Source organism: Cydia amplana, chromosome 14 (assembly GCF_948474715.1).
Source record: "Cydia amplana chromosome 14, ilCydAmpl1.1, whole genome shotgun sequence".
In the NCBI taxonomy this organism is placed as follows: domain Eukaryota; kingdom Metazoa; phylum Arthropoda; class Insecta; order Lepidoptera; family Tortricidae; genus Cydia; species Cydia amplana.
The window spans coordinates 12,695,167-12,709,103 of record NC_086082.1 but is presented as its reverse complement, the minus strand read 5'-3'; the positions used below and the strand labels follow the sequence as shown (position 1 = coordinate 12,709,103).

Sequence of the window (13,937 nt, the reverse complement as noted above, 5' to 3'; positions counted from 1 at the left end):
AATTTGGCCCGAATATTCTGTTTGATATTTGTTAATTATGTAGTCTTTTGGGGCCATCCTCATTCACGTTGCCAGTAACATTAAAGTTTTATATGAAATTATTATTTAATATTTTTATTTTCTTATACTTTTTTATTCGAAGTACCCAACTTATATTTATGATATTTGTGTTTGTTTAGATTTCTGCTCAAGATGACTTCCTGATTCTTTTTATTAACTGATTCCACCCGGATCTTAAAGAAATCTAAACAAATAGAAACATGCGACTCGTCGTTTAACCAATGATATAACTCTATAGATACAAAATATTGTATCATTGATCGAATGACCGAAACACGTGGGTTTTTTTGTTTACATTATGTTAGGATCCAAATATTCCGTATGTAATACCGCTACCCTCGTCCTGTCAACGTTTTTTTAACCTTTTCGACGCCGTGTCAAACACAAAAGCTGTCACGCTGACGCCACGTCACCGAAGTGTCTAAACTGAAATTGAACTTTATGCATACGCACGTAGGTCTATGTTGCTCTGTGGTCTGTGACCGATTAATCGGTCTTTGGCGTTGAACCTAGGCGCCCAAAAGGTTAAAGAACTTCAGGATTCCGATGTGCTCAATGAAGGACATTTGATCCGATTTAGAAATTCCTGCGCAGGCACCACAAAGTGTTTTTATTGAGAACATTAAACAAGACTCAAGAATAGTTATGTATGGCCAAGGTTCTTTAGTCAGTCTATTATAATTCCATATATCTTCTGGAGGGAAATGTGTATGGCTTGCAATTTTATAATCGCTCGTCTCTCACACTGAAATGGGAGATTAGATATATTTGTATAATTTTAAATTATGTGATGTTTATAGCCTTTTAGTTAAAGAAGCACGCTAGGTTTCTATGTATAAGTAAGTCTACTTAGAGGTATTTTTGACACGAATTTATAATGTTGATAATCAGTCGGAATGAGTGCTACATTAAACTTGCCGCAAAACTAACTGGCGACTAAGATTATAATGACTAACTGTAATGTAACTGTAATGGTTAACTGGAAGAGATCCCATACAGGGATAAGTTCGCCTTTGTTGTATTTACTTTACTCTGTAACTATGTTTCTCGTGTTTTTATTTCCATGTGCAATAAAGTATATACATAGATACATACAAAATGGTATCTCCTTTACCCTTGTGAAGACCAAACAAGAGGGAAAGAGATGGCATTATGACCTGACTCGCCACTTAGTTTTGCGGCAAGTATAGTAATACAAGATGCTATGAAGCCCTTTCACCGTAGCGCACTTTACCCAGTCAGCTAAGCGTCTACGTTTGAGTCGCTTCTAAAGCCCCGTCTCCATATCGCGCGGCAAACCATCGAATCGCGGCAGCCGCGCGCAATGGATACCGGGCGCATCGAGTTGGCTCGCGCGGCAGCCCGGTATCCATTGCGCGCGGCTGCCGCGCGAGCCAATGTTCGATGGTTTGCCGCGCGATATGGATACGGGGCTTAACCCCTCTAAATAAGGAGCACTTGTCCCACTGACTAAAGAAAGGACGCTTAACACCAGGTATTTCGTACGTCGAACCGCTTGTTGCTATCTCTATCGCACGCGCATAATTATATTGTAGTCCCACTCGCACAGTGTCATTCACCGCCGGTATCATGGATGGGAGAGCAATATAACGCGTGCGATAGAAATAGTGTGTGTCCTTTCTTTACAAAAGTTTTCAGCGCAGGTTATTTCGATTACCTCGATATTTATATTGAAAACTACTCCATCACGCATAACAGACAGTAGGAACAAACGTATTCTCGCGCAATAAATGTACTGTTCCAATGATATTAGTGTCATAGTGGAGTAACGTGAACCAATCTAGCCGTGAGCGAAAACCATATCTGCGAGTCCCTTTTCAATGTGTTTTCCCAAGGTAATAAAAAAGTTGGTTTTGCGAGGCCCCCCTAAGTGCGAGGCCGTGGGCGAAGGCCCCATTCAGCAACGCCTAGCTACGCCATTGGATATTACTTACGGTTGTTATGTGTTGTGAAGCAAAACTGTATCCCTGACAATTCATAGTGTCATATCCTTATCTGTTGCACACACATGCTCCAAGATCGCACATTCGGTGCCATTTGACTTCCTCTTGCGGGTCCCCTCATTTCTAGTTTGAACACGCAATAAAACTAGTATAGCTTGCTCCATTTGAGTGATTAGTGCTTTTTTACAACGTAGCGACTTGTTTACAATGCTACAAAAGGTAATGCTTCTCCACTAATCACAGACCACCTCAAATATTAGACGGAGCACATAAAACGATTAAGGTCACCAGCGGGCGCAGCACGGTTCCATTTTTATCGCATATCACTATGCGCGTCCCTTTCGCACTTACATACTTGTTAGAACGTGACAGGCATGGTGACAAGTGATAAAAACGCGACCGTGCTACACCGCCAGGAGGCTACTAATTTAGTTGCGCCTACAACAAAAATTACATTGCACGCATGTGGAGTTTACCTTTAAGTCAGCGGTCGGCAACTTTTTAGCAGCCATTCAAGGTCCACATAGTAGTGTATTCTGTGCCACTATAATGACGTCTCGTTCTTTAACACAAAAGAAGAAAGACGAAGACTGTCCAGACCAAACTTTCAAAACACCGGTCGTTCGATATAATTAAAAAATAAACGCTTTAATTATTAGGTTTACATCATCTATAAGTGCTAAATGTATTGTATATTGCGCCGAATTCTTCGAAATGTCCTACCATTAAAATTATTTACAAGAAAATCAATGTGATGTACATAAATATAATGTTATTTATCAAATGTATATTGCCTTTTAAACTATTCCTTTTGTATACAATGATTTATAACTCAAGATAGGTTATAGGCGTTCCAAAATTGAAGCGCTTACCTTGTGACAATTTGGACATGTTGCCTTTAGTCGCGGCTGGACAAGCGAGAAATGTGGACGAGCTAACGAGCTCCCGCACACCGAAAGAGACGACCTTATGTTTAACAACGAGTGTGACAAAGATGGATGGAGTGAGAAAATTAATCAAAAATAACAGATTTCTTCGTAGGCACAGAAATAAATTTGGAAGTATTTTTTGTACTCCTCAAGTATGAGTATAACCTTGGAGGATACAACTAAACGGAGTAGTCATTAACAGGCTTTCCCCTCTGTCGAAAATAGGCGGCCAACGGTCATACACAATGTATGGACTGACGTTTATCTGACATGGCTATTTTTACGTTACGCATACATTTGACGTTCCCCTCCCCTGCAAAAATCGGCAAACTGTTTTGTACAGAAAATTACAGACATGGCGTCTCCGTTTGATTATATCCTCCAAGAGTATAACCTATCTATGGTTATATTGGTTATATAATATCATTGTTTGTATACTGACGTGTAATAATCCGTTGATAATAAATAAAAAATAAGTAAACGCATAGGATGTTTTATTGATGTCACGCTGTATTTTTATTGTTTTACAATAGGGCATAGTTATTGTTGAACCACTCGGGCTAATATTGATACCTACCCGAGCAAGCGAAAGATTCCAAAATTGAACCACGAGCGTATCGAATGAAGAAGGGTCGGCAATGCGCATGTAACACCTCTGGAGTTGCAGGCGTTCATAGGCTACGGTGACAGCCTGATGACAGGCGGGCCGTATGCTTGTTGTTTGCCACCAACGTGGTATATTAAAAAAAAGAGCTACAATGTATAGATACTGTCAGATACTATTTCAGAGTGACAGCTAAAATTGCTTTATTATTTACTAGTACTGCCAAAAATATGTAGACACTCAGTAGACACTGGTGCTGGGTCAGAAGCGCTGGTGGCCTAGCGGTAAGAGCGTGCGACTTGCAATCCGGAGGTCGCGGGTTCGAACCCCGGCTCGTACCAATGACTTTTTCGGAACTTATGTACGAAATATCATTTGATATTTACCAGTCGCTCTTCGGTGAAGGAAAACATCGTGAGGAAACCGGACTAATCCCAATACGGGCCTAGTTTACCCTCTGGGCTGGAAGGTCAGATGGCAGTCGCTTTCGTAAAAACTTGTGCCCACGCCAATTACTGGGCTTAGTTGCCAAGCGGACCCCAGGCTCCCATGAGCCGTGGCAAAATGCTGGGACAACGCGAGGAAGATGATGACTCAGTAGACACTACCTTAATATGGGGGTTATTCCCACTAGTTACCACCAAGTTCTTACCAGTGGTAACTACTGGGAATTTTTTCCCCACCTTTTACCACTGGTAACTTCTGGGAAAAATTATTCCCAGTAGTTACCACCAACTCGGTTTAGTGGTAACTACTGGGAATTTTTATTCCCAGTAGTTACCACCAAAATTTTGTTAGAGTTAAATACTAATAAAAACAGTATAGATAGTAAGAGTATAAATACAGAGTGATTTTGAATTACCTAATAAAATCACTTAAAAAATAATCTAAATGGATTATTAAATTTATTCTTACATATATTATAGTTTTTGTACTAGTACCGGTTAAACTGTTTAACTATATTTTTGATCACTTTTAAGGCAGTTTACTAAAACACTAATCGACTAACAATTATTTATTAAATCACTCGATATTTATACTATACTATTTATACTGTTTTTATTAGTATTTAACTTTAACAAAGTTTTGGTGGTAACTACTGGGAATAAAAATTCACAGTAGTTACCACTAAACCGAGTTGGTGGTAACTACTGGGAATAATTTTTCCCAGTAGTTACCAGTGGTAAAAGGTGGGAAAAAAATTCCCAGTAGTTACCACTGGTAACAACTTGGTGGTAACTAGTGGGAATAACCCTAATATGAGCAATAAGTAATATACATATTTTTGGCACTTTGTTCGTATCGATATATTTAGACGTGACTGTATTCACCTCCTAGGCTTTATTATTGTAAGGTTTTGCATATGGATAACACATTTACATTACACCACTAATTTAATGTCCGGATGGGAAAGGGTGTCAAAGGAAAACAACGGTTTGGAAATTTTCAAAGCATTTTATTTATGACCTTTAACACTGTGTATAATATATTTTGATAGTACATTTAGAGCAATGAGTAATATTACCAATCATTACATTGTTCTTATTTTCATAAATTGAATGAAATTTATAAATTATATGTAATATATAATTTTCAATATCATTCTCGGCCAACAATCAACTATCACTATCGTAATCACTCACGCGCTCTGCGGCGGTAGCACGCTCGCATTTTTCTCGCTTATCACCATGCCTGTCACGTTCTAACAAGTATGTAAGTGCGAAAGTGACGGGCATAGTGACAGGCGATAAAAATGGATCCATGCTGGTCACCGAGCAGCGCCTCAACCGAACAAACCAACAGAACGAACGCAACCAACTAAACAACACTACCCTATAAAAATAGCAGTATAGCTTAAAGAGTATACTCTATAAAAATATATATAACCCAGCGTCAGCTGTTATCTCTAATTTAAAAAGACCTTTATTCGAATTACAAAAATATAACGAAACAACTTAACGTAAGCTTCGCAAAATAAATTTCCAAAAAAAATACTTCATAAACAGTTGCACCCACAACACGACACACCCGTGATTTATCCTGCTCTATGTTTCTACGATAACATCATTTTGCTATGCAAAATACATCACTAGTTATTTGTGAAAGTAAATAGTTACAAACTTTGGAATGTTATACAAAAATGACTAGAAAGAAAAGGTATATAAACGATAATATAGCGTCGAATGACGCGAGATCTCCCTTCGTTGCGGTGTCGAGAAAATAAACAACATACATACCAATTAAACTCGCTGCCTATAATATATATTTTTTTTTTCATCAGTAGTTAGCACATAGTCAAATAGATAAAATAACAATATCCTGATGCCATTCGAACAAAACTCCCAGATTCATGTAAGATACTCGTAATCTCGACGACAATAATGGTAATAGTTTTAATTTTATTAAGAAATATAACACACAGCATGTCTAGACTTGGATAATACTTTTTTTGATCTTAACCTATAATAGTCTATGCTAAATTATTATCGGGATATTCTCTAGGGTCAGCCGAGCCGCTACAAGCGGGACTCGACGTAACTGGGCAGATCAAATCAACTAAGAAATATTTACAACGACTAAACGTCACAAAAGCTTACTTTGTCAAGATGGAGTTAATGGAAATATAAAACAGTCACCTAGAAGCGATATTATAGTGACAATATTAGATATATCAACATTTATCGAAGCAGTAACGAGAGTAAGCATTGCTCGGACTGATAGGTACATCGAAATAAGTTATTCAAAGAAATATCATCATCCATATAAAACTACCGTCACATCGATACTAACTACGCTATGTTTCCTGTATAAATATTAGTGTGAACTATGGAGCAGTAGTGACGTGTATATATGTATCACGCTGAGTGTACGACATTCACGGAACAGAACAACTTTTACTTACTATCTAAACTTGTGACTGACAAATATAATGTTTTATTGGAATCTTTCAAGTCAATTCTCGGGGCCGTGAAGATTAATCTGAATAAATCTAGATTGTGCGGACAATCCACAGACAAGACATCCTCCAGACTGAGCATAGTAGCGCTACCCCTTCTGCCACAAATATACGGTAGTTTTACTCCATTTTCGAGTCAGTGTCTTTGTGTGACGTCCGTGTCTTTGAACGGACCAATCACGGCACGGGACTCGCTCACCTCGTCCCCCGCACCCCAGTATTTTTGGCAGCATCGGTTTCATGAAATATTGCTCTAAACTCCGTCTAGAGGATTTCCTAGTCTATGGGACAATCTGACATAAAAATATCGGCACCGAGAATTGACAGATCAGGTTCAGGGCTGTAGGGTAGCACGGTGTCGTTATATAGCTACTCTATCACATACAATGTACAACACAGAGAGCACGATGACTAGAACCGGTCGGAATGGTTGTGAACGCGCCAGGGCGGCGACATCTGTCGTAAACATTAGCCTACTTTATACAATCCATTCAAACATACCTATATCACTATAGGAACCTAACAAAATCCAAGGTACATAACAGAAAATACAAAAAAACAATCTACCAAATAAGTAGTGTTAAATGATGTATAATTTCTTGGAACGCGTATTCTACATTTAACTACGATGTTATAATAATTATTATGTATTTACAATCAATTCTAAATGTGAAACGAAACGTTACGTATGACGTCATACGGACACCGCCACTTCGAATTGGCTATTTGAGCCTCAAAATATATTTACTCTACCGTTCGGGTCATACGTATATACAAGGTTAATTACATTAATAATGTATCCAACATTTGAAGAAAATCTATAAAGGTATTTTCAGTTTGTCTTTTCACAATACAATACATTCATTTAAATTCTTATATCTCGCCGTAGGTTTGTTATAAAATGGAGTCTATCGGACATCGCCGGCGTACGTTTGTGCGCAATTCAAGCTTATACTCGGAAGAAAAAAATAGTCGACGCTGTATAATATTAAATGTAGCACACCTTGCACGTCATAGGAAAGAAGTCTGAATTAATTTAACACGTCTAAGCGTGTTCTGCTATTTTGACTTTGCTCTTTAAATTACCAACCATGTAAACAATTTAAAGAAACACACTATGATGTAGGAAACTGCAACAGTTACATATTTTACAGCATCGGCGTTTTCCGACTACGAAAACAACAAAAGTTAATGTAATAACAGTAAAAAATAGTATTGCTGGTGGTATTTGTATATTTACCACGAACAAAGTACTCGTGGAGTAATCTATAGCATGATATCAATAAATAGCTTAGCGATAGATCTAAGATGTAAGCGCCCAACTAAGTATTACGGCACCATGCTTAGCCTAACCAGTACACCTTATTTGTATTGCGTTACGGCTTATAATTGCTAAGTTAAGTTTGTTGCCGTAAATACTGACCACATTCATTCTCTCACTAACAATATCTAAGTAGTAAACATTCACTATGGCCGAGATAGAAATACTTGGAATACATTATTGCATTACACAGTTCTCCGAACTCACAAATACCAGATAACTAACGTATAATAAATAACGTAATATAATATAACGTGCATCCTTTTGCGTATTTGAAACAGCTCAAAAGAGTCTTGTACAATTATTGTTCCTGCTTGTTAAAATTCGTCATTTTCATGTTACCCTTCTCCTAGTGCCGGCTTGGTCCCGCCTCTGACAACACTCATAATCTGCTTGTAACGTACTAATCAACATATATAAATGTATATGACTATTACGTATAAATCGTATGTAGCATTAAATGCATTTGTTTTATAATACTGTTAATAAATTGGGGATATGCTAAAATAATTGATCGCGTCTGGACTTACTATAGTTTAAAATTATAATTCATTTTTGTGGTCCCAAACATCTTTGAAAGTAATATATTGAAATATTAAATAAGATATATCCGTGGACCACTCCTCTTGGCTTTTTCTCGTAAATTTTCCTCATATTTAGGCCTTATGGAATGAAAGTCAAATATATGTTATATTCATGACCCGCTACCAAACCAGCCAAATATTTATCTAACAAACCTCTTTCGGATGTTAATCTGGTTTGTCTAATTATAGTCAGTTTCTATCATGTACTATTATATGAGGAAGACAGTATTGACTATTATGTTCCTTTTCAAACTTGAAAACCTCATAGTTAGGTATATTGAATCATCTCTCGGACTATTTCATAGTTCAATTGACCGATTTCAAAAGTTTATTGAAGAAAATACCATTTTTTCTACAACAACCGCTAATATTCGCTAAAGACGATTGTACAGTACAACCTTGATGGTTTTAATTTCGATAAAATTGTCTATAAGGTCTAAAATAAAGAGACTAAAATCGTTAGGGGAGACAGGTTTCAATCCTAATATACCCAAAGACAAATTAGTTACATTGCTGCGAAACCACTGTAAACCTTTTACAGGTACTACTGAAATCGCTCAATGACACCTTTCAAGATCCTAGACCCAGGCACTCGAATCGCGCGAACCGTCAAAAACAACTCGCAATTCTTATCCGGCCTTCTTTCGCGCGTCCGACGTTCAGAAACAGAATGAACAAGCCCTAGCAGTTTCAATGGCAAGGATGCACGTCAGTACGCTGGCTGGAGGCGATGCGCTTAATAAACGAGGATAGACTCCATGGTGAGGTCTCATGCGGGCGCGGGCGCGGCCGCCTTGTCGCCGCGCCGCGCCGAGCGGGACCTATATGCCGACAACTTCATCGTGTATATTGATCTGGCTTGAGCTTGCTAGCTCTTAAATTACGGTAGGGAATAAGAAATAGTCTTGGAAAGCGGCGAAACTGGTGACTAATCGATCTTAGGCATTAGTTAGTATACTTAGTATTATATAAACATGCTAATTATCAATTTAATACTACATATAATGTAAATTAAACATAAAACTACAAAGTGAGACAGACTATTTCTTATTCCACACAAATAAACAAATAAATAGAAACACGGTTTAACCCCTGGAGAACCCAACACACACGATAGGTGATACAAAATGTGTGAAAGATGGAAAACCCCTAGAACATAAGAGGTTTTTGACCTTGTCTATGCCTGGGATTCGGGGGGGTTAAAACGTCAACATTTAAAGTAGGTAGAGAAAAAACTAATTCAACATGCAAAAAGAAGTCGACTGAATTTTACTGTGTAAAATTAGGTTTGTCAACAATGCAATATTAGAATACCATCAGTCGCTAAAAAGTTATCTATTCGAATTAGTGAAAGTGAAAATCTTTATTCTTCAATTTAGGCATTACATTGATTAGCTTAAAAAACATTTGAGATAAACAGTTTTCGCCAACTAGTACATTTTACTTGCCAATGATTAGAAGTAAAATTATTATAAGTATAAGAATATGAAATGCTCACCTGATCTGTCCGGCGAGTAGCGGGTTGATGGCGTACAGCCAGTCGTGAACTTCCTTGTCACCCAGCGTCTGCAGCAGGTAGCCACGCTCCTTGCTTACAACGCTGCAACAAGACAGAAAAACGTCACACTGCAGACAATATTAAAACTCCCCGGCAATAATAAAACAGCGCTATTTTGTTAGTTGAAACTTATCTAAATACCGTCTCGACAGACAACACTTTAATTTTCAATCAATTGGTTCACCCGTTGAGGAGTTACAATGCCGCACACACAAATACGAATATTAATGAAACTTATAAAATCCCTATTTTTCCGTCGAAGTATACGTAATTGATATGGAATGAAACCACTTTCTTTTAAACTGAAAGTCCCAAGTAGGTACTTGCGTTAAAGACGCCTAATTAAAAAGATTGAGTGTCTAAAGTATCTAAATATCTGTAACATCACTTTCTTCAAAATGTCAAGTTATGTGTATGCAACTGTGCAATATGCAAATTTTATTTTTATTTTACTTTATTAGGTACACTAAACAGACATCGTACAATATCATGGGTAATACAATTGCACATTATGGCTTAAATCTAGCACGAGATCCAAAACAAGTGTACACAGCATGTTTTACAATTTAGCGGAAATATTACAAACTAATGAACACCATATTAACACCATATTATATAGCTACAGTGAAAAATATCAGAGAAGAAAAAACTATCTAAATATAAATACTCCTGGTCCTCGGAGTTGATGACGGAGACGGAGTCACGAACATAGGTTTATGTAAAAAATCCCTAATGAAAAAACAAATATCCTGGTCACGGCACCAAATTGTAACTGCTCTGCAGTAACGTGACGATAGTTACCTGAAAGTGTTGGGCATCCGCACCATCTGCTCCTGGTCTTCGGAGTATTCCACGTGCGCGTTGGCGAGGTTGATGACGGCGCGCTCGATGGGGTCGCGCTCGTCGCGGTAGATGAACACGTATGGCCGGCGGACCACCTGAAACAAATTGTGTTTTCATTAGTATTCACGTTAATCTGTCAGCTCCCACGGCTCATATCTGAGCCAGAACGCTTATGGTGACGTCATATCGTGGGATTCGACAGGTTAATGAGATAAAAAATGCCTTTTTTACTGATGCATTTATAGTGAATATTGTGATATTTATGTGCTAAGAACGGACTACGCAATTGTTTTTCTATTAGGATCGAAATGGTCGAATAACTTTGAATAAAAATAACATTAGATTAATTAAATATATCAGAATCGCTAAAAAGACATTTTTTTAAGAAATGTTGCTATAATTAGTCGAAACAACTCGCTTTTCATTGCAAAGGGTATCCTTGCCGCCATCATTCCACGGAATTGTTTACCGTAAAGCTTTTTGAGAAGTTTAAGGTCCACTCTCTCTCTCTCCTATTAATTTTTTTGTTAGGCGTATTTATTAGACGACAAAACCGGCGTGTATGTGGGATAGAACCCGTATAACGCTCTTTCCGAGGACTCGTTCAGCTGAGGTTTCCGGTTCCCGCTCCCAGGTGGGCCCCGCCCCGTGTCCCGCACTCACAAGAGTGATTCATGAAACGAGAAATATATATATCTTTTTTATCTATCACTCCGGAGTGCCACACCGCCGCACCGCACGCACCGCACGTGCTACTTACCTGCAAAAAAGGGTCCTAATTATTCTATTTGGCACCTGAGCGCGGGCTAGTCCAACGCTCAAAAAACCAGTGTAGGTGCGCTCTCCGATAACGCGCCTTTGTTACGCATCTCGATGACACATTTTAGACTGGTTCTGTAGCATTCGACTCGCCGGCACTCAGTAACCGAAGTACCGATTTTTTATGCAGGTGGTTGTGGCACGTGGCACGAGCGGTTTTTCTTAACAATAGACAATAGGATTAGCCTTCGGGGTCTATTAGAAAGCTACAAACTATACCCATGTCTACTCACCAGCCACCGCTTCTTCCAGCCGTGCGTGCCGTGCTGCAGCACGTTGAGATGGCCGCGCCGCGCCACGGCGGCCGACACGCGCACCTCCTCGCAGTCGGGCACGTACAGCGCGCCGCCCAGCCCCAGCGCCGCGCCGCCCCACGCCGCCATTGATTTCTCGAGGAGCGCGCGCTCCGGGGAGCATAGTCTATAAAAAAAAACAATTCATTTGTAGTACTCAAATCTAAAGGCTACCACACACTATGCCAGCAGTATTTCTGGCGGGTATTTGAAACCCCGTGCGGGTTGGTCCGGCGATAGAGTCTGGCTAATGAAAGTTGAGCCTGAGATAACGCGGGAATTTCAATAAAAACCGCACCTGGCAATAAAATTACTATGAAATTAAATGACAGCTCGAAACTGACAGCTTATTTGATAGGAAAAAAGTTGCCATATAAAAAGTTTTAATTAAATCTCAGGCTCAACTTTCATTAGCCAGACTCTATACCCGCGTGGCAAAAGCGCCGCCGGTATAGTGTGTAGGAGCCTTAAAGGCATAAAATCCGTCCTAAAAGTGGTAACACACTATCGCACCGCACCGCGACCTTGGATCGTCGCACCCATAAGTGAGAGCGAGAAAGAGTAGTGTGTTACCATTTTTTTAAGAAAAGATAAGCTTACATAGGCCTCTTTGACTCACTGAGTCTAGTTAGTTGATCGTGTGCGTGTTGTAGTAGGCGTGAAAGCTCAAGTTATTCTCAAACAAGCAGTTGATCCATAAATAATTGTACCTAATTGTAATTTTTATTATAATAAACAGTTTTTTTTTTCTAAGTAAACTTCTGACTGTGTAAACAGGAAAAAAATCAAAAAAGCAGACTAGATGCGGCAGTGTAGTGTAAGTTTGATAGTAAATAGTTAAGGTGTTTTCAAGTTGAGTCGGACCAAGTTAACTCTGCACAGGCTCTGCAATGACAGAGTGTGGAACTCCTACAGCCCTAGGAATCAAGTGACTTTTAGTGTAAAACCTGAGTGGACGCTCGAAGCGGAGCGTTCGGCGGGGCGTGAAGCGTGGCGTTGGGCTCACGCGTGATGTGAGCAGCGTGCACTAAGGCCGCTCCTATACGTTTGCATTTGTTTAACATGCACGCCGCACGCCCCGCCCCGCTGCACGCCCAACTCGAGCGTCCGCTCAGACCACACTTAGAGTTGTACTCCCACACTTTGTCCCATCAAAGTCTATGCCGAGTTAACTCAGATGGACCCTAGTACCTCAGAATGATCGACGCAATAGTCCAAGGGTATGGCGTGCATGGAAGTGGGAGCCGGGCGGGATACGATAAGAAGCTAAGGAAAAACATCAAATAAAAGTAAAGTCCACTTGAGTAAAATAAAAGCCCAGCGACTTTGTAAAAAAATTAAAAGTGGTGGCATAAAATAAAACATTATATTTAGTTAGTTTTTTAGCATTAGAAAAAAGGTAAATAATCTTGACGTGTATTTTTATTGAAAAACACTTTTGATTTCATAAGTAATAGTTACTGGTTTTAAAAAAGTGTTTTTCAATTATTAAAAGACACGTCAAGATCGCGTAGTCTTTTTCTAATGTTAAAAACGAACTATAGGAGAGATTACAAAACAAATAAAAGATATATAAAGATGTGAGTAACATAAAACACTGAATAGTGAATACTATTAAAATGTAAAATAAAATATGTAGGGGGTTTTGTTACTAACAATAATTTCAATGTGTGTTCTGTCAGGTTTTGGTTATCTGTTCACAATGGATGAGTTTGAATCTTAGTTGATATCGCTTACAGTGCGACTGTGAGTGTATGATAGAGACAGATGCAAAACACGTCACTGATGTCGACGGCCTTTTATTTATTTGGTACACCACATTTAGCGGACTGATCAATGTCACTCAATAGTCAACTATGATACTTCCAATACAATAAAATTTAGCAAACGCTTTAACGGTAACTGACTGTTTGATGCAACAATGAACAAACTGTAACACAGCTCTCTCAAATCTAATTCGCACTGTAAGCGATCCCCTTAGACTTAGACGCTTTTTGTTGTACTGC

General features: G+C 38.9%; 1 protein-coding gene across 1 annotated transcript in view; it reads right to left on the bottom strand.

The window, feature by feature from the left end:
- Nucleotides 1-9,075: 9,075 nt before the first annotated feature.
- Nucleotides 9,076-13,937, bottom strand: part of LOC134654227 (kinesin-like protein unc-104) — a 72,475-nt gene continuing 67,613 nt past the window's right edge. The window contains exons 36-39 of the mRNA XM_063509697.1: nucleotides 11,872-12,058; nucleotides 10,778-10,914; nucleotides 9,917-10,018; nucleotides 9,076-9,239 (exon numbers count right to left, since the gene is read on the bottom strand). Coding sequence (XP_063365767.1) covers nucleotides 9,188-9,239; nucleotides 9,917-10,018; nucleotides 10,778-10,914; nucleotides 11,872-12,058 — 478 coding nt within the window. The 3' untranslated portion in view covers nucleotides 9,076-9,187. The remainder of the gene's footprint in view (nucleotides 9,240-9,916; nucleotides 10,019-10,777; nucleotides 10,915-11,871; nucleotides 12,059-13,937) is intronic.